The sequence below is a fragment of the Carettochelys insculpta genome, chromosome 18 (genome assembly GCF_033958435.1).
Source record: "Carettochelys insculpta isolate YL-2023 chromosome 18, ASM3395843v1, whole genome shotgun sequence".
Lineage (NCBI taxonomy): Eukaryota > Metazoa > Chordata > Testudines > Carettochelyidae > Carettochelys > Carettochelys insculpta.
Window position 1 is genome coordinate 6,074,385 of NC_134154.1, and position 19,500 is coordinate 6,093,884.

General features: G+C 56.0%; 1 protein-coding gene across 2 annotated transcripts; it reads left to right on the top strand.

The window, feature by feature from the left end:
* The first annotated feature begins 989 nt into the window (after positions 1 to 989).
* WSB2 (WD repeat and SOCS box containing 2) lies at positions 990 to 19,443 on the top strand. Of its 2 annotated transcripts, none has more exons than XM_075012656.1 (9): positions 990 to 1,195; positions 8,357 to 8,528; positions 10,984 to 11,213; positions 12,763 to 12,894; positions 13,847 to 13,947; positions 15,211 to 15,383; positions 15,962 to 16,075; positions 17,274 to 17,381; positions 18,221 to 19,443. In XM_075012656.1, exons 1-9 carry the CDS (start codon positions 1,174 to 1,176, stop codon positions 18,381 to 18,383), a joined length of 1,215 nt encoding a protein of 404 aa, XP_074868757.1. In that variant the 5' UTR covers positions 990 to 1,173; the 3' UTR covers positions 18,384 to 19,443. The 2 variants fall into 2 exon arrangements, with proteins under 2 accessions (XP_074868757.1, XP_074868756.1); XM_075012655.1 differs by lacking the exon at positions 990 to 1,195 and adding an exon at positions 2,333 to 2,472.
* Positions 19,444 to 19,500: the final 57 nt, after the last annotated feature.

The window sequence follows — 19,500 nt, forward strand, 5'->3', positions numbered from 1 at the left end:
CTATGCGGTTTCACGTATGCCAATTGCGTACCGAAACTTGATTTCGCAGCTGTCGATATTCGCCTTGTCCTCACTGCAGAATGCCGCCAGGCCCACTCTGCCAGCTGACCTTCCGTAATCCTTGCGGCTCACGAGCAGTTCCAAGGTCAACAGTGACCCCAGACTGTGCCATTTGCACATGCAAAAATCGCCACCCCAGAAGATTGAACTGGGACTACACTCGCTGCTGGAGATCGATCTTCAAGGGTGCCTTTTTGTGCATGTGTGGAAATGGTGCATACCTGCATGAATGTTGACCCAGAACCTTCCTTTTGAGCGGCCTTGCATCTGACGAAGCGGCTCTTTGCCCACCAAAGCTTATGCTCCAAAATATCTGTTAGTCTATAAGGTGCCACAGGACTTCTTGTTGTTTCTGGTATTAGGAAAGATCAACCAAAGGAGCACTGTCCTCCACCTTTGGACCAGAATGGAAGTCGACAGCCATCGACCTGCCAGGTTGGTGTAGACCCAGCCTGAGCATCCAGGGAGCCAGAGCGCCCTTCTCCACCAGGTGTTGTGGCCAGGACAGAGGGCCACGGCCACCTCTACGAGCCTGGCTCTACGCACGCTGCGGCAGACGGAGCGCTTAGGTGCCAGCCCACATGTAAGGGTGCGCTGGAGGTCCACCACCGCCCCGGGACCCCAGCGAGCGGCAGGGTTAAGGAAGGCCGGCGCAGGAGCGCTCTGCCGTGTGGACGGGGCCGAGCATCGACGCAGCTAAGTCGACGGCTGGTGCAGAACGGGCGCGGTCTTACTCCGAGGCTTAACACCACGGGCCTTGCCTCGACCCCGCGGGGAGCCTGGCAGCCCCGAGCTCCTCGGCCCTCCCGGGGGCTCACCCGGCTCCTCTGGGGCTGCCCCCCAGGGGACCCCGGGGGACAGCGGAGCCTGGCTCCGCCCCGGCTCGGAGCGCGCCGGCCCGGCCCCGCCCCCGGGGCGGCCCCCGCCTGCGCCCGGCCGCGAGGAGGGGCCGGAGCCTGCCGGGCCGCCCCGCCCCGCCTGCCCCGGGCTGCCGGCTCCAGCGGGCTCCGTGCGGCCCCGGGCCCCCGCGCTCAATGGGACCCACCCCGCCGCCGCCAGCCCCCGGCTCCCCTCTCGGCTCCCCCCGCGGGGCCCCGCCCCGGTCCGCGCCCCATGGAGGCGCCGCAGGCGGAAGGTGAGCGGCGGGGGGTACCCCGGCTGCGGGGGGGGAGCTGAGTGGGGCGGGGAAGAGGTCGGGGGGCAGAGGGGAGCAGTGGGAGGAGCTGAGTGGGGTAGAGGGGAGCAGTGGGGGGAGCTGAGTGGGGCAGGGAGGAGGTGGGGGGCAGAGGGGAGCAGTGGGAGGAGCTGAGTGGGGTAGAGGGGAGCAGTGGGGGGAGCTGAGTGGGGCAGGGAGGAGGCGGGGGGCAGAGGGGAGCAGTGGGAGGAGCTGAGTGGGGCAGAGGGGAGCAGTGGGGGGAGCTGGGTGGGGCAGGGAGAAGGTGGGGGCAGAGGGGAGCACTGGGAGAGCTGAGTGGGGCAGGGAGAAGGCTGGAGGGTGGGGGAGTACTGGGGGGGAGCTGAGAGGGGCAGGGAGGAGGCTGGGGCAGAGGGGAGCAGTGTGGGGAGCTGAGTGGGGCAGGGAGAAGGCTGGGGGTAGTGGGGGGAGCTGAGTGGGCAGGGAGAAGGCTGGGGGGCAGGTGGGAAGCCCAGAGGAGGGCAGTGGGTGGAGCTGAGTGGGGCAGGGGGGAGCCTGGGGGGCAGGTGGGGCAGAGGCGGTGAGTCACTGGCAAGGGGCGTGTTTGGAGGGGAGAAGAGGGGGTCACATGGGATGTCAGGTGCAGGCCGAGTGCTGGCAGGAGGGGGCAGCGTCTCAGTGCTGGCCTGGCCTTGCAAACAGCCAGCCCCCTGAGCCCAGGATCCCTGAGCAATAGTGCCCTCGCCTCCTCCAGGCTACCCTGGCTCCCAGCGTGGGCAGCACAGCTCTCCCCCTCGGTCCCACCTGGCAGCCCTCCACCTGTCCTTGTGGAGCTCGGCTTCCCTTGCAGTTTGTGTCCCAGAGCAGCCAGCGTGCTGAGATGCTGCGTGTGTCTCGCCCAGGGGACAGTCATGGTGGCGGTGAGTCACCTCAGGGTGGTTCTTGGAGGAGAGGGGATGTATCCACCCGCCCTTCTTTGGTGCACATACAGTAGATTTTTCAAGGGCTGCTCTCAAGTCAATTTCACAGATGTGTGAGGTACATCACCCGGCTGGGGGAGTCCTGCCACACTTACTGGCTCTACAGCTGCCTGACCTTAGGTTTCTTGCCCCTGCTGCTGTGTGAAAGCCCCAAACAAACCCGCCCCCTGCACTGTGGGTTGGGGAGCAGAGAACAGTTGAAAGGGACTGCTGGCCAAGACGTGCTTAAGGCACCAAGGAGAAGTTTCCGTCCCTGACAGATGTTGGGGCCTTGGGGGTTACCTGGAACAGCAGCAGGTAAAGTTTTTCCAGAGGAGAGGATATTTTTGCATGGGGTTACTCTGAGGTCAGTTAAATTGTGTGGTTAGCAGGGTGCACAGGGCTGGATGTGTGACTGTCAGCAAGGATCTGTGTGTCTTAGGAGGAAAGGAAAATAAAAACATGGCTGGAAACTCAGCCTGGGCACACCTTGTGTCTACATGCCTGGGAGCCCTAGGCGTTTTACAAGGGTGAGATGTAATGACTGGCTGCACACTTAGGAGTTGGACTTCAGCCTTTTCCTGTTGAGCCAGTGCAGTCCACAGTGGGGTTTTCCGTGCAGAGAAGCAGCAAGTATTGCAATTGCATTGCTTCAGTGTGGTAGTCTTATTTCCATAGCACAATCAGGGCTTTATGTCTGTCAATTACCCCACAGCTCCTGCCGCTTGCAGCAGTGCCATGTGCTCTGGGTTAGGCATCCCAGAATCCACTCGTATGGGGGTGATTTTCAAGAATGCCTATAACGCATATCGCCCACTGACGCCAGTTGTAGGCTCCCTGCTCTGCAGAAAACCAGGCCTACAGCACGCAAATGGTTCTGCTCAAATCCGTGTTGCTATGAGGATGTGCTTGCTGTTTGCAGAGATAATCAATGCTATAAACCATTCAGTATGCAGTGGCTATGTCTACAGCTTTTGAGTAGGCATGTCTTCACTAGGAAACCAAACCCACACTGGCAGTGCTTGGTTTTGAACATGGGTGAATGCAGACCAGAAAAACAAAAAAAAAAAATTTGCGCAAAGTTGCTGAGCCAGCATAAAAAGCATGTTCAATAATAGGTGAATTTCCAATGTAAATCCTGCTCAGGAGACCCCTCCATTCATTCTGCTGACATGGGAAAGGCTCACTTGGGAGCAGCTGTTGCTGGGGTAGCAACGGAGGGGGTGAGAAAAGGGAATAGATCAGCCTTTATGTTTATAAATAGGTAGCCTCTTTCTTAACATCATATGTGAGAGAGTGCACTTACCTTTCTGAGGAGTGAGCCGTAACGTCATGTTAAATACCAGACACTGGTGTTTTATCAATATACATTTTGTATTTAAAACCTACAAATCAGTGACTATACCGTATCAGGTGGCTGGCATTAGATTTTTTTTTCCAGCTAACGTTATGAAAAGCCACATTAAAGTTCACAACTTCTCTGTCACTGGTGAAATTGTATAAATTCTACATTTGTTCCAAATGTATGTTTCACACCCACTCTCTGCAGGCTAATCCTGGGGAATATTTTGCAAATAACCGTGATATCTTTCGGGCTTGAATCAGGAAATTTCCTATTCTACATAGTGATTATATCCCAGGGTTACACACATCCTGGGGTTCCTTTTGTAAGAAGAGGAGGCCTCTGCTGCTGTTCTGGGCTGGAGTTTCCTTTCCCCAGTTGAGCAGTGTGGCAGCATTAGGCTCTGTGTTCCTTTGGAATGAGAGGGACAATTTCTGTGTTAACTATTGTGACGCTGACAGTCAAAGCCTAATAGGAAAGTAGCAGACTACATTACTCTTGGTGCAGTGTGATCATTGTACTTGTTGGGTTATTGTACATTGCACTTCCATAGCATCTTCCAGTCGAGGTTCTCAAACTGCATGCTAAGGTTCAGTGAATTGTCACCTCTCCCAGATTCCTAAGTAAGGGTGAGAGCCCCATTTTTCAGCTGGGGAAACTGATGCACAGAGAGAGGCAATGTGATTTGCTCAAGATGGTAGTGAGTCTGTGACAGGGTGGAAGTAAAAGCTTCATCTCCCTGTGTCTGGGTGGATTGATTTAAATCAAGTTAACAAGAAAGTAAGACTGTGCTTAGTGTACACTTAATGGGGGGAATAAGCCCCATTGAATCACTGTCATTGCTGTTTTTTGAGAAAACCAGTATAGAATGGGGTTCCTTTGGAAAAGTTGAGTCTTAATGAAGTAAAATAGGGAATAGACTTATGGCACGATATGGCCATGATCCAAAATAAGGAACATGTATTATGTAATATACAATAAAAAATGACAGTGGCAACTGACAGCTCTAGATTTCTCTGACTGCAGCTTTCTGCACTGTGTTCTTGATAAATTTCAAACCTAGTTAATGCCTTAAACAAGCCCTAAAGATTAGCTAATCTATTTTTTTTTCTGGTAACATCCAACACAGGAAACAGCTTGGGAACTTACTTGTCAAATCACACTTACACTAAAAGGAATCAAGAGACTCTTTAAGACTGATGCATTGCAAAGTGAATTATTTAAGTTACTAACCAGTTGAGCCACTCTGCCATATCCCTGTCTACAGCCACATAGTTTTCTCCCAATATTCAGTTGTCCTTATGATGTTTCATTCTTGCAGCTAGAGCCTGCATCATCATTTCTCACATTTGAGATGTTTTCCTTTTTCACCCAGGGAATTAATGTCTTCAAAATATTCCCAGATAGGGTCTCTCTCACACGCAGAAGCTATGATAGTTTTTCAGTGACAGAAGTGTGGGGGAATATGGAAAGTGGTGTGTACCTTCCCTTTTCCTTTCCAGTCCATTCCATTGTTCCTTTCCATGCTTCCTCCCTCCTTTTCTGTACATTGTGTGTCTCTCTTTAAGACAGTGTCTGAACAGCTCTGCCCTGCATGGCCAAGGTCCACATAAGCACGGAACAAAAACAATCTCCTCTAGCTTGTCTGTCTTTGTACATATTATTTTTTCAGTCAGCTGAGAAACAGAAACTGAAAGCTCAGAACCTTGAAGAAGCAGGAGCTGGTAGTTACTGGACAGACCAGAGCTATGATTTCATTTTCATGAAACTGTATGTGCGTGTTTACCATGTTTGTGACAAGATTTAACTGAACCTGTTATTTTTAAAAGAGAAATTTAGTATTTTATTGATGATTTTTAAAAAAATCAAACAAATCGGATTTAAATAAAATCCAGTTTTTTTGTTTTGTAAAACAATCGATTCTTATCCCCCCTTCCCAATGTGATGTATGAGGCACTGACATCCAGTCTCACTATGTGCGGTAGTGCTGGGCTGATAGCTGTTCCAGTCCAGGTTCAAGGTGGGCTCATATGTTTTTCAAACTGAGAATGGAACTTTAGGAACTGCTGTTAATACCCTAGGGCAGTGGTTCCTGACCTGGGGGCCGTGAGCGTATTGCATGAAAGAAAATAAGAGAAATAAAAATCATCATAGAAAACAAGTATTAAATAGATTGCAAAGTGCAATCAAGTCTTATTTCTAAATGAATTATCTTCCAGTAAGGTTCATTGCTCTCCAAAGCCCTCTGTTGTGGTTTCCTTTTTCAGTTAGTGAAGTGTACATAGCAGCTAGAATTGTCTTTCATGGGGGGTGGGTGAGAACGGTTTGGAAGGTGCCTTGGGGGGCAATTGAGGGTCCACACTAGTGAAAAGGTTGGAAACCACTGCCTTGTAGTACCCTTGTTCGTTCCTTACCAGATCGGTGTTCTGGTTTACACAGCTTCTCTCTTGTCTTGTGGTTACAGTGACTGCCTAAATATTCCTCAGTGCATTGTAACGTAATGTGCACCTGCTGCCTCTTTCATCATACAGTGTCACTGCCTGGGTAGCTCAGGTGAGATCGGATTAAAGTCTTTTCTTCCCCTGGCCTCTCTGCTCTTGAGGACATTGCACAGGGGACCAAGCGCTGCATGGGGAGGACCACAGAGGGCTCCCTACAGATTTTTTCCAGCCCTCTTCCTGGAATCGACAATCTGAGAGTCACTAACGACTTGCTCACGAAGTAGCAAAGAAGGGCCCAGTCCCCGCTGTCACCCTGCAGGTCTCCTTCCACCGCTCTTGGTGCATTTGTATTGCTGTGCATTAGTGCCCTTGCTTAGTTTCTGGAGAGTTCAGTTTTACAAGTGAAAACAAACGTGGGGTAATAGAGAAGTCTACAACCGAATTTTGATTTAACACCGTGTTGAAACTTTACAAAAATGTGGCTTTTTAACCATCTTCCTTGAAAAGAAATAAGCCCAGACTCACTTGCCAAATCTTCGTAAGCGTTCCCATTATCTCGAGTACTTTTCATTTAGCACAAAACTCTCCTGTCTTTGCTGCGTTACTTGTCGCTGTGAGGCTGTCGGATTGCGAACTTCCCGTTCCAAACGAGGCGTGTGGGTGAGCGGTCAGTTCAAAACTCCGAGCCCGTTCGGCGCGTTGCAGAATTCTAATCAGTTGGGTTGGTTTAGCTCAGTGGTGTTAAGTTTGCACGTGATTGTACGGGCAATCCTTGCTTAAAAGCTCGTGCAGCAGGTGAGGTGGTGCAGGATCAGGGATGGAGGTTGGGTGCAGGAGGGGTGTGGGGTCTGGGAAGGAGTTTGGGAGAAGGAGGGGGTTGTGACCAGGAGCAGGAGTTTGAGGGTGCAGGGTCTGGGAGTGGGTTGTGACCTGGGGTGGGGGTGCAGGGGTTTGGGTTCTGACCTGGTGCAGGAGGTGGGATGGAGGGGGTGGGCTGTTAGGTGTAGGCTCTGATCAGGAGGCATTTACCTTGGTGGCTCACAGCCAGCACCCAGCGTGTTCCTCAGTCAGGCTTTCTGCCTGCCACATGCTGCTCAGAGTGGCTGCCTGCAGGTTCCATGTGATCTCTGCGTGCCCCGTGAGGGCCTTCTGCCTGCATGGATGGCACCGCCCAGGCAGCTCCTATTGGCTGGTTTCCCAGGAGCCTACATGAGGAAACTGCTGGGCTGCTGGCCCGGAACCACCTAAGGTAAGCACCTCCCTCTGGGCCAGATCCAGCAGTTTGGCCGGCTGGATCTCGCCGGCAGGCTGTCTTTGGCTTGCCTCTCTGCTGTAGACTTCTGGTATGGCAAAAATGCACTGTTCATTGGTGAGGACAACTTCCTGTATGTGATGTAACTCAGCATCTCTTGCGCTTTTTGAGACCACAGGACATCAAACAATAATATCTTTACGCACAGCACCTATGAAAATGTTCTTTAAAAAAACATGACTGAAAAAAAAAAACAAAACCAAACAGCAGCTTATGCAGCAAAAGCAAAAGGAAGTAACTTAACGAGGTAGCACAGCAATGAGGAAGTAACTTTGCATCTGGTTTTAATAACAGAAAATATAGACCATTAGTGTGTGGTGTACAAGAAGTATCAGATGCTCGTGGGACACTTGCGAGTTGTTCACGGAACACCAGTTCCCTGGAACGTAGTGGAAGAAACGCGGCGGTAGCTGACCGTGGCAGGAGGCTGAGATACTGCATTGCAGGGAGGGGCAATGGAGGCGTGTGAGGCTCCCCCTCTGCCCGCCCCCCAAGGAAACGCACCGTGTTGCTTCTGGCCACGCTTCACGGGGGTTCTTGAGGCGTCTGAAGAGGAGCCTGTGCCGTTGGCAGTCGCAGCTTCTGGCTAAACTAGCCGTGACAGGCAGCTCTGTGGCAGTGAACGTTTCAAGTGGTCAGCCCTGTGAGCACAGAAGCAGAACGGCAAACAGACCGTGTGGTCTCACAGCAGAATAGCGTTGCAGATCTGGCCAGGGTGACGTGCTGAAGGCCGAGCTGAATTGCTGGGACTAGAACTCGGGTCTCCTGCCTGCACGTGATTTTCATGCTCCTGTGGGAGCTTCCACCAATCTTAGTGGGACAAAACGGGAGTGGCGTGGGGGCTGCTTTTTCTCAAAATATGTGGACCTTTTCCATTGGTCCTTAATGTCTCAGAAATGTGGCCTGGGGCCAAATGCTGGCTGGTGAATTCAGCAGGAGCAGAAAAGGGGCTGAAATGACTTGCCCCCAGCTTGCAGAGGGAGAGTTGGAGTTGGGGGTGGAGTTTGGGAGGCCCGGTCCCCCATACTCCATCCCCATGCGGGGTCTTGGACGGGGGGTTGGCTGTGTCACATGCTCCATGAGTAACGGCCCCATCTTGTTCCCCAGACGAGCCTGTGCTGCTCGCAGAGCTGAAGCCAGGGCGACCCCAGCAATACGACTGGAAGTCAAGCTGCGAGACATGGAGTGTTGCCTTTTCCCCAGACGGCACCTGGTTTGCCTGGTCTCAGGGTCACTGTATCGTCAAGCTGATCCCCTGGCCCTTGGAGGAAGCTGAGTTGTAAGTACCCTGCGGCAGCTCCACGGGGGAGGGCTGCTCTTCCCTTCCTCTGTGCACTAAGTCACGGCCTCTCACGTGGTGTCCCCCAGGGCTCAGTAAGACAGGACTAGAGATGGTGAGGGGCTAAAGCATCATGGTCTGTCTCTCCGAGTGAACTGCTCAGGGGGGTTAGCTCTGTGTCCTCCTGTGGAGGGAGTCTGAGTCCTGCCCCCTCGGTGCTGAAACAACTCAGTCTGAGTGCTGTTAGGGCCCCTCGTGGGACTCTGCTGAGCCATGATACAGGGCTGGTGCCACAACCCCATAAGCTCCCAGGAGAACACCCAGCGGGAAGGGTACCTGTTCCGTCTGCTGCCAGGACCAGCTCCAGCAGACAGAGCATGTAGCACACGCAGGACCAGACACCAAGGCTGAGAGGACACACACAGCAATGGCTAAGCTTGGGAGAGCAAATGGGAAAGTCAAGCCAAGGGATTCCCCATTGCTGCTGCCACCCCCCGTTTGACCCCTCTCTTGCCGCTGTACCATCCTGGAGCTTGCTGTCGTCTGACTGGCATTGGTCTGTGCGTTTTTGCATTTTCCTGTTAACGCGGTGGGAGGTGCAGGAGGGGGCTGAGGGTGGGAGGATCTGGGGAGAAGGGGGTGTAGGAGAAGAATGGGGTGTTGGGTCTGGGTGGGGATGAGGGGTGTGGGAGAGGGGGCGGGGAGTGGGAGGGAGGGAGCAGGAAGGGATTGGGAGTGGGGGTCTGGATGGGAAGGGCATAGGAGCAGTGGGGGGGTGCAGGGTCTGGGTGATGGGGCTGCTCACCTCCAGACGCACATGGCTCCGTGCCCACTCCCCCTTCTCTCAGGCACTGCCCTCGGCTGCTCTGATTGGCCAGAATTCCGGCCAATTAGAGCAGCAGTAGGAAGCCTCCAGACAGCGCTGCTGAGGGAGCTGATGCTTCCCCTGCCTGGGGTGGGGACAGCAGTGGCACCGCATGGAGCTGCTTCCTGCCCCCCAGCAGCGCCCGCTCTGGATGCCACCTGCGAGGCTCGGGGCTCCGCACCCCTAGCCCCACTGTGGGCTGGATGCTGAGGAGGGAACCCTGAGCCTCTGGGCCAGACACAGGCAAGCCGCGGGCTGGGCTTACTCACGCCTGCTCTGATGGGTGAACCTCCGTGGGCCTGGCTCTGGAAATTGGAGACTGAACCCTTTGCAGGAGATCGCCTCAGGCAGCCGGCCTGCACTGTGACTCTGGTTTTCCCCCTTCCCCTGTACCGCGGTGAAAACCACCAATTTTAAGCATGTATCACTTCCAGTAATTGCCAGGACCTGGCCCACTTCCCTGGAAAATCCCCCACCCATTACCAGAGGGGCCTGGTCCATCACTTCAGGCCTTGGCTTCCAGTTCCTGGGTTGCGAAGCAGCTTGCCATGCGTGAGAATCCACCACTGCACGGATTGCACAGCTGACTGAGGAGGGGAAAGCCCCTGGGTGTCAGGGCTGTTGCCGCTTTGCGGGAGAGACAACTGGGCAGCTCAGTTCTGTGCTGCTGGCACTGCTGATCCCCAGGCAAACAGGGACGCAGTAACTTCTGCTGGGTTAGGGAGTTGGGGTGGGGAAGTAAACCTGGTCTCGGGGAGGGAACTCTCCTTCTCAAGCTCTGAGGGGGCTTAGGGTGAGATAACACACAGTAGGTGCTACGAGAGCTGGTTTCAACTTGGCTCACCTCCCTAGGCTGGCAGCACAGTAAGGCAAATTCTGCTCCGCACCACACCCGTGAGGCAGCCAGTGCTGTTGGCCACGTGCTGTAGAGGGGGACCTGAGGCACAGAGGCGAAGTGACTTACCTGAGATCCTCTGAGAAGGAAATGGAACCAGGGCTGTGAGCCACTGGCTCATCCTTCCTCCCCACCTGGCTCTCATTCAGCTGCCCTGTGCGCCTGCTAAGTGAGGGCCCATGATAACGAGCTCAAGCTGCGCTGCATGCCTCCCATTGGGGCAGAGAGGGTAGCCCCATGGCTGGTCCGTTTGGGGAGCACAAGTGGGACAAGAATTTTAGCACAGCAAACAGCTGAGGCACACGGGCTGCGATAGCGACGATGCTGCCATGGTCCAAGATGTCAGAGCTTGTCTGTGCCGAGCTCTGCCGAGGCTTGTTACAGGGCTGCGTTACAGGTGGGGATCAGCCCTGCCTAGAGCCGGACACACGCTGCTGGTGTAACCAGCACAGCGTCCTTCCTCCCTTTTCAAGCAGAGCAAACTGCGTTGGTCGAAACCACAGCTCTGCCTGCCTACGCCAGCAGGTTTGCGCCTGAGCGTGGCCACCGATAGGCGCAGAGACAGCCCCTGAGCCACACCCACCTAGCAGTAGGCAGCAGGCTCTGGTTTCCCTTGTGTGAATTAAGGTGGGTGCGGGAGGACCAGCCAGCACTGGCAGCTGCTGAATGACCCGGCGATCCTCTGTCCTCTGCAGAAGCTGCAAAGCATCTGAACGCAAGAGCCGCAAAGCTGACTGGAGGGGCCGAGGGGGCGCCAAGGAGAAGACGCTAGAATGTGGGCAGATTGTGTGGGGCCTGGCCTTCAGCCGCTGGGCTCCGGGCGGCGCTAGGGAGTGGGACAGCCTGCCAGGCCCGGGCCGGGCTTGTCTGATCCTCGCCACCGGTCTCAACGACGGACAGATCAAAGTCTGGGAGGTGCCGACTGGTGAGTGCCTCTGTGTTGTCGGGGGCGGTTGCGTTTCTGGGTTAATCCGGCTCCTGAGGAGAGGGCTGGGCATCACTGTGCTGCCGGCACCCTGCCCTTCCTGTGTCCCTGAGTGGCTAGACGAGAGGCAGGCAAAATGCGGCCTGTGGGCCGGATCCGGCTCACCAAGCCACCGGATCCAGCCCACAGGAGCCTCCCTGCCTGCTCTGCATTCAGAGCAGCTCTCTGAATGCTGCCAGTCTGTGGGGGGCCAGAGGGAGAAGGGAGGTGCTTCAAACGCTGCCCCCGCCCCCAGCAAAACTTTGCAGCTCTCGTTGGCTGGTTTCTGGCCAAAGAAGCTGTCCGGCGGCAGGACAGGCAGCATTCAAAGTACTCCTCCCCGCTCCGGGCTCAGCCACACATGGCCCCTGCGGCCAGTGCAGGGGCATGGAGGGGAGGGACCCTGGCTGAGGAGACAGCTGGGCTGCTGGCTGGGAGCCACCCAAGTAAGAGTCTCCCGGCCAGAGCCTGCCTCTGGCACTCCAGCCCTTCCCTAGTCCTCTGCCCCTTCCGCATCCCTACTCCATGTACCCCAACCCTGTGCACCCCTGTTCCTGCATCCATAACCCCTCCCAGACCTTGCACCCCACTTCTCTACTCCCAGGAACAACCCAAATTCCTGCACTCCTGCCCCAGGCGACAAACCCCTCCCTCACCCAACCTCTCTCCAGATCCCACACCCCTTTCTGCACCCAACCTCCACCCCAGACCTCGTGCCTCCTCTATTAATATCAGGGACGAATGTGGCCCTTGACCACTTGCCCAATTTCCGGAGGGGCTCCCCCATCAAAACTTATTGCCGACCTCTGGGCTAGAGGGTCTCTGCTTTCTGCTCCCCGTCTTCCTCCCCGCATGGACATTTTCTGGGGCCCTGAGCGTGTTCCTAGTATTCCCCAGCTCTGGTTCTCACACTGAAGCTCTTCCCCGCTGTGAGCTGGCCCAGCCCAGCCCAGCCCAGCCCAGCCTGCCCTTTGAACCAATTGGCGCTGCTTCTAAATCACCTGGCCCCACCTTCCCGCTGCCCTGCAGCCTCGGCTTGCGGGAGGAGATAACAGAGCTAGCTGTGGCTGTGCCAAGTGAGTTGCTGCGCCTGGCTTTCCCCAGTACCCTCCCCTTCTCCTCAGGGCAGCAGGGCACAGCAGGGCATCTGCCACAGATGGCTGGCAGACGGGAGGGAATTTGGTTGGGTCTCCTGCCTGTTCTCCCGCAGGAATACCACAAAGTGACCTTCTGTGAGCCAGGCGTTCTACTCCTCTTGCTTCCTGGTAGCACAGGACAGGCTGCGTTCGTAATCCTTAGGGTGGTACGAGAAGCTCTGCCCTGTTTATTAAGCCACTTGCCTTTGGAAGCGTTAGCAAGGCCCTGGAAGCCGGCCAGTACAGCTAGCAGTGCGGGAGGCGTCCCTGGTGAGCGGAGCTGTGTGGTGTGGGCCGCAGGTGAGGCGAGATGAGATGTGCTTGTGTCTGTGCCCTGGGTGAGACCACGCTGAGCTGCCTGCTTGTGTCCGCAGGGCGCTTGCTGTTCTGCCTCTCCGGGCACCTGGATGTGGTGAGGGACCTGTGCTTCGCTCCCAATGGAAGCCCCATTCTAGTCTCTGCATCGCGGGACAGGACCCTCCGCATCTGGGACCTGAGCAGAGACGGTAGGAGTGAGCGCATGCCTGCCTACCTGGGGCACGTTGGGGGGTGGGGGTTGGGCCCCAGGCTCCCAGCTCACTATGAGCAGTTGTGTTCCGCTGGGGGAGCCCGCACCATTCAGAGGGGGGTTCTGTTCTTCTTGGGTGCACTTAGGCCCCGGGGCGGTGAGTTAGCTGTCTGCACCCTGGTAACTGGTGTGCTGAGGTGCCTGGTCCCAGCTCATTGAAAGCACCTTGCACGTAACCCCGCAGAGAGCAACAAGCGCACCGGGTTACTGGCACACAAGTGAGCAGCACGTGAAGCGAACTCTCGTGCGTTCCCCGTCATGGGGACAGGATGCCCAGCACCGTAGCAAGGCCGGGAGCTGACCGAGAGTCTGTCTGCACCGCAATCCGGGGCTTGAGTGGAGCTGCTCGAGCTAGCTTGGCTCTAGGGAGCCTGTGCACCAGAGTTTCAGCCCGGGCTGTGCTGGCCCACCTGGAAGCCGGCGTAGCTCTTGTGTGGCTGGTGAGCATCGATCTCCACCTGACTACCGCTCCGCTGCCCTAGCTAGCTCAGGTACATATCAACGTATGGAGAAATGCCTGCCTCGTAGAGCTGGAAGGGACCTGGAGTCCAGTCCCCTGCCCTCTCTGCAGGACAAAGCACCATCCCGGGCAGATGATTTTTTGATCTATTTACTCCAGACCCCTAAATGGCCCCCTCAAGGGCTGAGCTCACAGCCCTGGGTTTAGCAGGCCAACGCTCTAACCACAGTCGCAGGCCCGGATTGCAGTGCAGATGTGCGGAGGCTGAACCCAGAGCAGCAGAGAGAGCGGGTGGGGAGGGGGGATGGACACGGACTCTCTCCATTGTAATCTGGTCTGAGGCACCCAGCTGCCTTGCTGGGAAGGCTGGCGTCAGAGCAGGGGGAGGCAGGACAGGGTGCTCCTCTCACACGCTCGCTGCTGTCCTCAGGGAAGCAGGTCCAGGTGCTGGCCGGCCACACGCAGTGGGTGTACTGCTGCACCATCTCCCCTGACTGCAGCATGATGTGCTCGGCAGCTGGAGAGAAATCGGTGAGTCTTGCACGTTATTTCGGGCGCGCTGCCCCGTTTCTTCTCTGCTCCGCTGCTGAGAGCCCGCCGGAGGACAGGCTGAATTAGTGACCCGGCTGGGCCCGTGGGTCACTAGGATCCAGCAGCTCTTCTTAATGGACCTGCCTGACGTGTACTGCCCCGACTGTCCTGTCATGGCCTTCGGCTGGCCCAGCCCTTCTCCCTGGTACCAGTGGTGGAGCGGTTCCCCACATGGTCAGTGGGGGTCACCCTTGTGCACAGTACCCAGGTCCCATCCCAGGTATGCTAACCTGCCCCACTCCACTCCAAGGAGCAAGAGTCCAAAGCCTTGTGCTCTTTGCTGTGTCTCAAGCCCCGGGCTGCTGCCTGCTGGACCCGTGGGGGAGGGCAGAAGGGCTGGCACCATCTCCTGGGGAGAGCAGTGCATCTCCCACCTGCATCCCAGCTTGGGACCTGTTGCCTGGGGCGCTGAGGCAGGGCTGGACCCAGAAGCTGGGGTTGGTGGTCGCTGCCATGGCGGGATGCTGCATTTCCACCCCGAGGTGAAACAGCTTGCAGGGCTGTCCTCAGTCAGGAGACTCGACTCCCGCTGCTCACAGGTGATGCGGGTGCTACTGTCCCTCCAGTTCCTGGTTTTGAGCACTGTGGGCTGCTCCTGGGGTGCGTTCTGGTGCCCAGGACACAGCTGTGCGAGTGCCTGTGCCCCCTGGGAAAGCACCAGGGTCCTATTGTGCTCAGCCCTGTGTGGGTCAGTGGCAGAGCCTCTGTCCCTGGGGAGGTCAGGATGCTGCAAGCAGGGGAGGTAGGAGGATGATGTCCATCTGTAGCTGATGCTAAACGTCTCCCAAGCCCTTTGTGTTACCGTTACCAAGGGAGGATCCTGGGCCTTGGTCGTGGCTTCTGGGGACAATGGACTGCTCTGCCAGCTGTTGAAGCCACCCCCAAAGCTCTCTCCCCAGCTCACCCAGAGAACTTGGGGGCTAGACCCCTGCTCCTTTCCCCAGCGCAGTCACTGCCCCGCCCCGCCCCGCCATGCGGTCGTAGCCTTGTGCTGAACAGTCTGCTTTGCTGAGCCGGGCGTTGGTGTGAATCAGACTGGCTGGTGCCCACATGAGCAGTGCCTGTTTACTCCCCCACGCTTGGCTGGTGTGAGCCGCCCATGGGGGTGGAGGATAAGGAGGTCCTTCTCTCCCACCAACATTCCCAGTCAAGGGGTTGCTCCCCTCCCTTGAGCAGGAGCTGTAACCCTGCCCTGCCCCGCAGGCCCTCCTGTGGAGCATGCGGTCCTACACCCTCATCCGGAAGCTGGAAGGGCACCAGAGCAGCGTAGTGTCTTGCGACTTCTCTCCAGACTCTGCTCTGCTGGTCACTGCATCCTACGACACCTGCGTGATCATGTGGGACCCCTACACCGGGGAGCAGCTGCGAACACTTCGGTGAGGAGGGCGGCTCCAGGAGCTTTCTGGTCACTGAGCAAGCAGTGGGGCTTGCGGCGAAAGGGCCGGCGGCTGCTTATCCTCGGGGCTGCTGCAGGGTGCTCGCCACATCCCCCCAGCTGTGCATGGCATTGTGTGCGGCTCCTTCTGGGAGGGAGAAGGGAAACGAATGTCCCTTTCCCCCACCTGGAGCTTGTGGCTGCGTGTTGCTGCTGTAGGCATTGCTCTCACGGCTGGGGGGTGAGGGGGGGAAGAGATGACACCAGCACTTTCCCTCTGGCTCCTTGAAGTCAGTGACGAGGGTGCAGCCCCAGTCTCCCTGCCACTCAGCCTTCCTGGCTTTCGGAGAGCAGCCCCGGGACGAGACAGGGCGTGCAGGCCGCGAGAGCCTTGCAGCAAGGGAAATGCATGTTGAGGAGTCTCACCTGTGAGCTGGGCTCCAATACCAGCCACGGTGACTCTTGGAAGGCAGGAGCGCTGGTTTACAACGTGTCGCTCCCCCCAGCCGTATGGGCCACGGCCCCATCGCAGCTCTAACAGACGTGCTGAGTGAGCTCTGCCTTTTCCCTCCTGCTTAGCCACGTTCCGCTGCCCCCGGCGCCGGACTATGGCAGCGACATCCACGCCAGCTCCCTCAGGTCCGTGTGCTTCTCCCCGGAAGGCTTGTATCTTGCGACTGTAGCAGACGACAGGTGAGGGACTTGGCATCTAATGGCTGGCTACCGCGGGCTCCCGGCCGCTGCGGTTAGGATGAGCTGCAAAGCTCTTCCCGGCTTCCGTGCCTCAGTTTCCCAGCAGGGATGCCTGCTTTTAAAGGTGGCTGGCCAGTGCTGGGGCTCGCAGAGCGGCATGAGTCATTGGTGCCTTGTCCATGGCTAGCCACTGGGTGCGGCACTGAGAGCTGTAGCCGCTGCCCGTGGCGCGTAACTTTATGTAATTCCTCTTTAGACATGGCTGCCTGGTTGCCATGGTGACAAGACCTTGAGGTACGCCGGTGGCTCGGGGGGTGCGTGCGTGCGCGCGCGCACACTATGCCCAAGAAGGGTTGGATGGGGTGTTCGCAGGATCGCCCTCCCATCACCGTGTCATGTTGGGCCACAGACAACGAAGCAGCAAGAGCATCCTGACGAAAGGTTGGGTGCTGTCCGCTGCCGTGGAGGTCTGTGAGGGAACCTTGCGAGAACTCCGTGCAGGCTTAAAGCTGATTGACGTTCGTGCGCTTAAGAGCAGGACTGGAGTAATCTGGCGCCGTTCATCCAGCGCCTTGTCAGGGTGGCGCCGTACAGACAAATTGACTGGCTCCTTGTCCCAAGGGGCTTTGCGGGACTGTGAGCTTTTACGGAACCATTATTGTGGAGTGTCAGGATTGGTGGTACTGGGACCGTCCCAGTGAAGCCAGGGCTAACCCCGATTGCGGTCTGAGTGAGGTCAAGCTGGGAAGGGTGGTGTGTGTTGGTCCTTTTTTCCCAGCAGGTGCTGGTATTCTTTTTCCCCGAGAGAAGGGTTAGGCAAATGGAAGTTCTCAGAAGCATAAACCTCTTCCATCCATCTGCTTTGCTTAGGGGCCACTGTCTGAGACAGGATACTGGGCAAGGTGGACCATGGTCTAACCCAATATGACAGCTCTCATGTTCTATGACCTCAAGGCAAGCCACTTCATCTCTGCCTCAGTTTAAGCCCCTCTAAAATGGGTATAATGCTCACCTTGCCACGGAGTCATGAAGTTTAATATTGTGTATTCCTGGGAGACCTGTGGGTGAAATTTGCTTCAGAAATTTACTTTCACATTGACCGCTGAGAATTGATTCTAGCTGATGCAATTGGAGTAGCTGCTGCCACTTGGGGTTTGTGAACTCTGGGGCTCTCACGGTGTGTCTCTCTCTCCCGTAGGCTCCTGAGGATCTGGGATTTGGAATTGAGAACGCCCGTGGCATTTGCACCTATGACCAATGGTCTGTGCTGCGTGTACTTCCCCCACGGTGGATTTATTGCCACAGGGTGCGTATCTGTCCACAGCATGTTGGGTTCAAGCCGAACGGGGTGGCGGAAGCTGGGGAATATGTTCAGCAACCCTGCTGTGTTCTCAAAACAGGCACCTTTGGGGCAGTCATGGGCCAGGTCCGTTCTACAGGCTGCTGCCAGCACAGCTATATTGGTCATTGCACCCTCTCCCAACAGAGCTGTGCTGACAGAAGTTGTAGTGTAGATACTAGGCCAGCAGAGCGTGTTTTGTTCATGGGTGTCGTACAAAGCACAGGTTTGCTGGTGTAGCTGGGAGCACTTTGCGGGTGTACTAGAGTGGGATTCCTGTACTAGAATAGGGCTCAGTGCGGACATGGCTTTGGGGCCAGGAGACAGCAGTGTTGGAAAATACTCTGCCTGGAGCAGTCTTCCCTCCCAATTGCTAATCAAGCTTCCTTGGGTTCCTGCCTTATTCTTCTTTCTGTTAGCAATCCCCCCTGCCCCCACCTTGGGGCTCTCCCCCTCAGCAGCGAGTGAGGCCATCTGTGGTAACCTCTGCCAAACACAGTGACAGTGCAGTTTTCTCAGCCCAAAGGGAGAGCTCTGGGTTTCTCCAGCATGTGCCATGGCGGGCTCCTGTGAGCTCAGCACAGATGGCGATGAGGAGAGGGTGAGAGAGCCTGAGCCTCTCGAGGAGTGGAAAATCTGGAAGGCTGTTGTAAGCCCATGCATAGACTATCCACTTCGGACATGCCACGTGAGCACAGCTTTGTCTACTCTGCCTGTGCCGGAGTGGGGTCAGTGCCTGAGCGTGGTGGTGGTGGTGGTTCAGACACCTGGCTGCGAGGAGGCTAATCTTTGGTCTTGTGTTGCAGGACAAGAGATGGCCACGTTCAGTTCTGGAGTGCCCCCAAGGCCCTCTCATCCCTTAAGCACTTGTGCCGTAAAGCTCTCCGCACCTTCCTGACAACTTACCAGGTCCTGGCACTCCCCATCCCCAAGAAAATGAAAGAGTTCCTCACTTACAGGACCTTTTAAACTGATCAGAAGGCCCAATTTGTCCCCTCTATTGTCACCAGCATCGAGGGGGGCAGGTGATCCAGAGACCTGGAGCTGGCTGACTTCCTTCAGAGCTTTGTTCTGGAATGGAGAGCAGCGGGGCTGGCAAAATGGTCAAGAAGTCCTTAAGATTCTAGTGCAAGGACTTCTGTTCCCCTGACTTTGACCAGCTACAGGGGGTAGTTCCCTGAGATGTTCATCTGTTAGCTGTATGGGGCATGTGATTCAGAAGGGCCCCCTAAACAGCAACACAAGTTTCAATTCTCTCTAGGTGCTTGAAGTGCAATCACTGAACATTGTGTTAAAAACTGGAGGGCTCTGAGCTTTCTGCACTGGTATGGCAATGCAAACTCAAACCTGCACTTTCATGAAGGAATGTGTGTCCTAGTTCAGTGACTAAATGAGGCAGTGGCTTTTGTGTTTATTACCTTCTTTGGCCTGGGTCTGAGACAGTGAACTGGAAGAGGCTCTGCATTGGGGCAGACTTTTTTTCCCCCCCTTTCTGAAGAGCTGGAGATGCTCTTTTGATAGCCATGCTGTGGGTGACCAAAGAACACAGCACCAGACATTCAGTTGCAGAGGCCTGGTGTGGAATGGAGTTCAAAGATCTTCGTATCAGTGCAGCTTCCAGTCTGAAATTGTGTAGCTGTGGCTTGATCAACTCACTCAGCAGACACAAGCCACTAGCAAAGCACATGGGGTTTGGTGATAGGGTGCAAGGCCTGGCTTTGTGCTCTAGATGTAATGGACCATTGAACACCTTAAGGACAGGGCTTGGCTGTGGGGAGTCTGTTTTTGTGAAAGGGTTTTCCGGGCAGCTTTTTTCCTCCCCCCCCGGCACACTAATCATGGCTCTGCAGGAGAGCCTGGCTACTCCGCCTTGGAGGGGAGGCCAAGCACGGACTCATAAATGTTGCAAATGAGCACGTTGGGGGAAGGGTGATACCAATCAATAGCAGAGCTGATTTGTTCACTCACTCAGACAGGTGGAGTTGTTGAATTATCCAATGTACTATCCTAGTAAATGTTCTGTGACTTAGTTTGTAAGAGTGAGTTCTTGGCACTGTGGTAACTTTCATGTGGCAGAGGCAGCTGC

What these genes read in the sequence shown, in the direction of transcription:
- WSB2 (XM_075012655.1), top strand. Translation starts at nt 2,436, where the DNA reads ATGTTGGGGCCTTGGGGGTTACCTGGAACAGCAGCAG. An exon ending in GTTACCTGGAACAGCAGCAG is followed by an intron (nt 2,473 to 8,356) that starts GTAAAGTTTTTC and finishes CTTGTTCCCCAG; the next exon opens with ACGAGCCTGTGCTGCTCGCA. An exon ending in GCGACTGTAGCAGACGACAG is followed by an intron (nt 16,076 to 17,273) that starts GTGAGGGACTTG and finishes TCTCTCCCGTAG; the next exon opens with GCTCCTGAGGATCTGGGATT.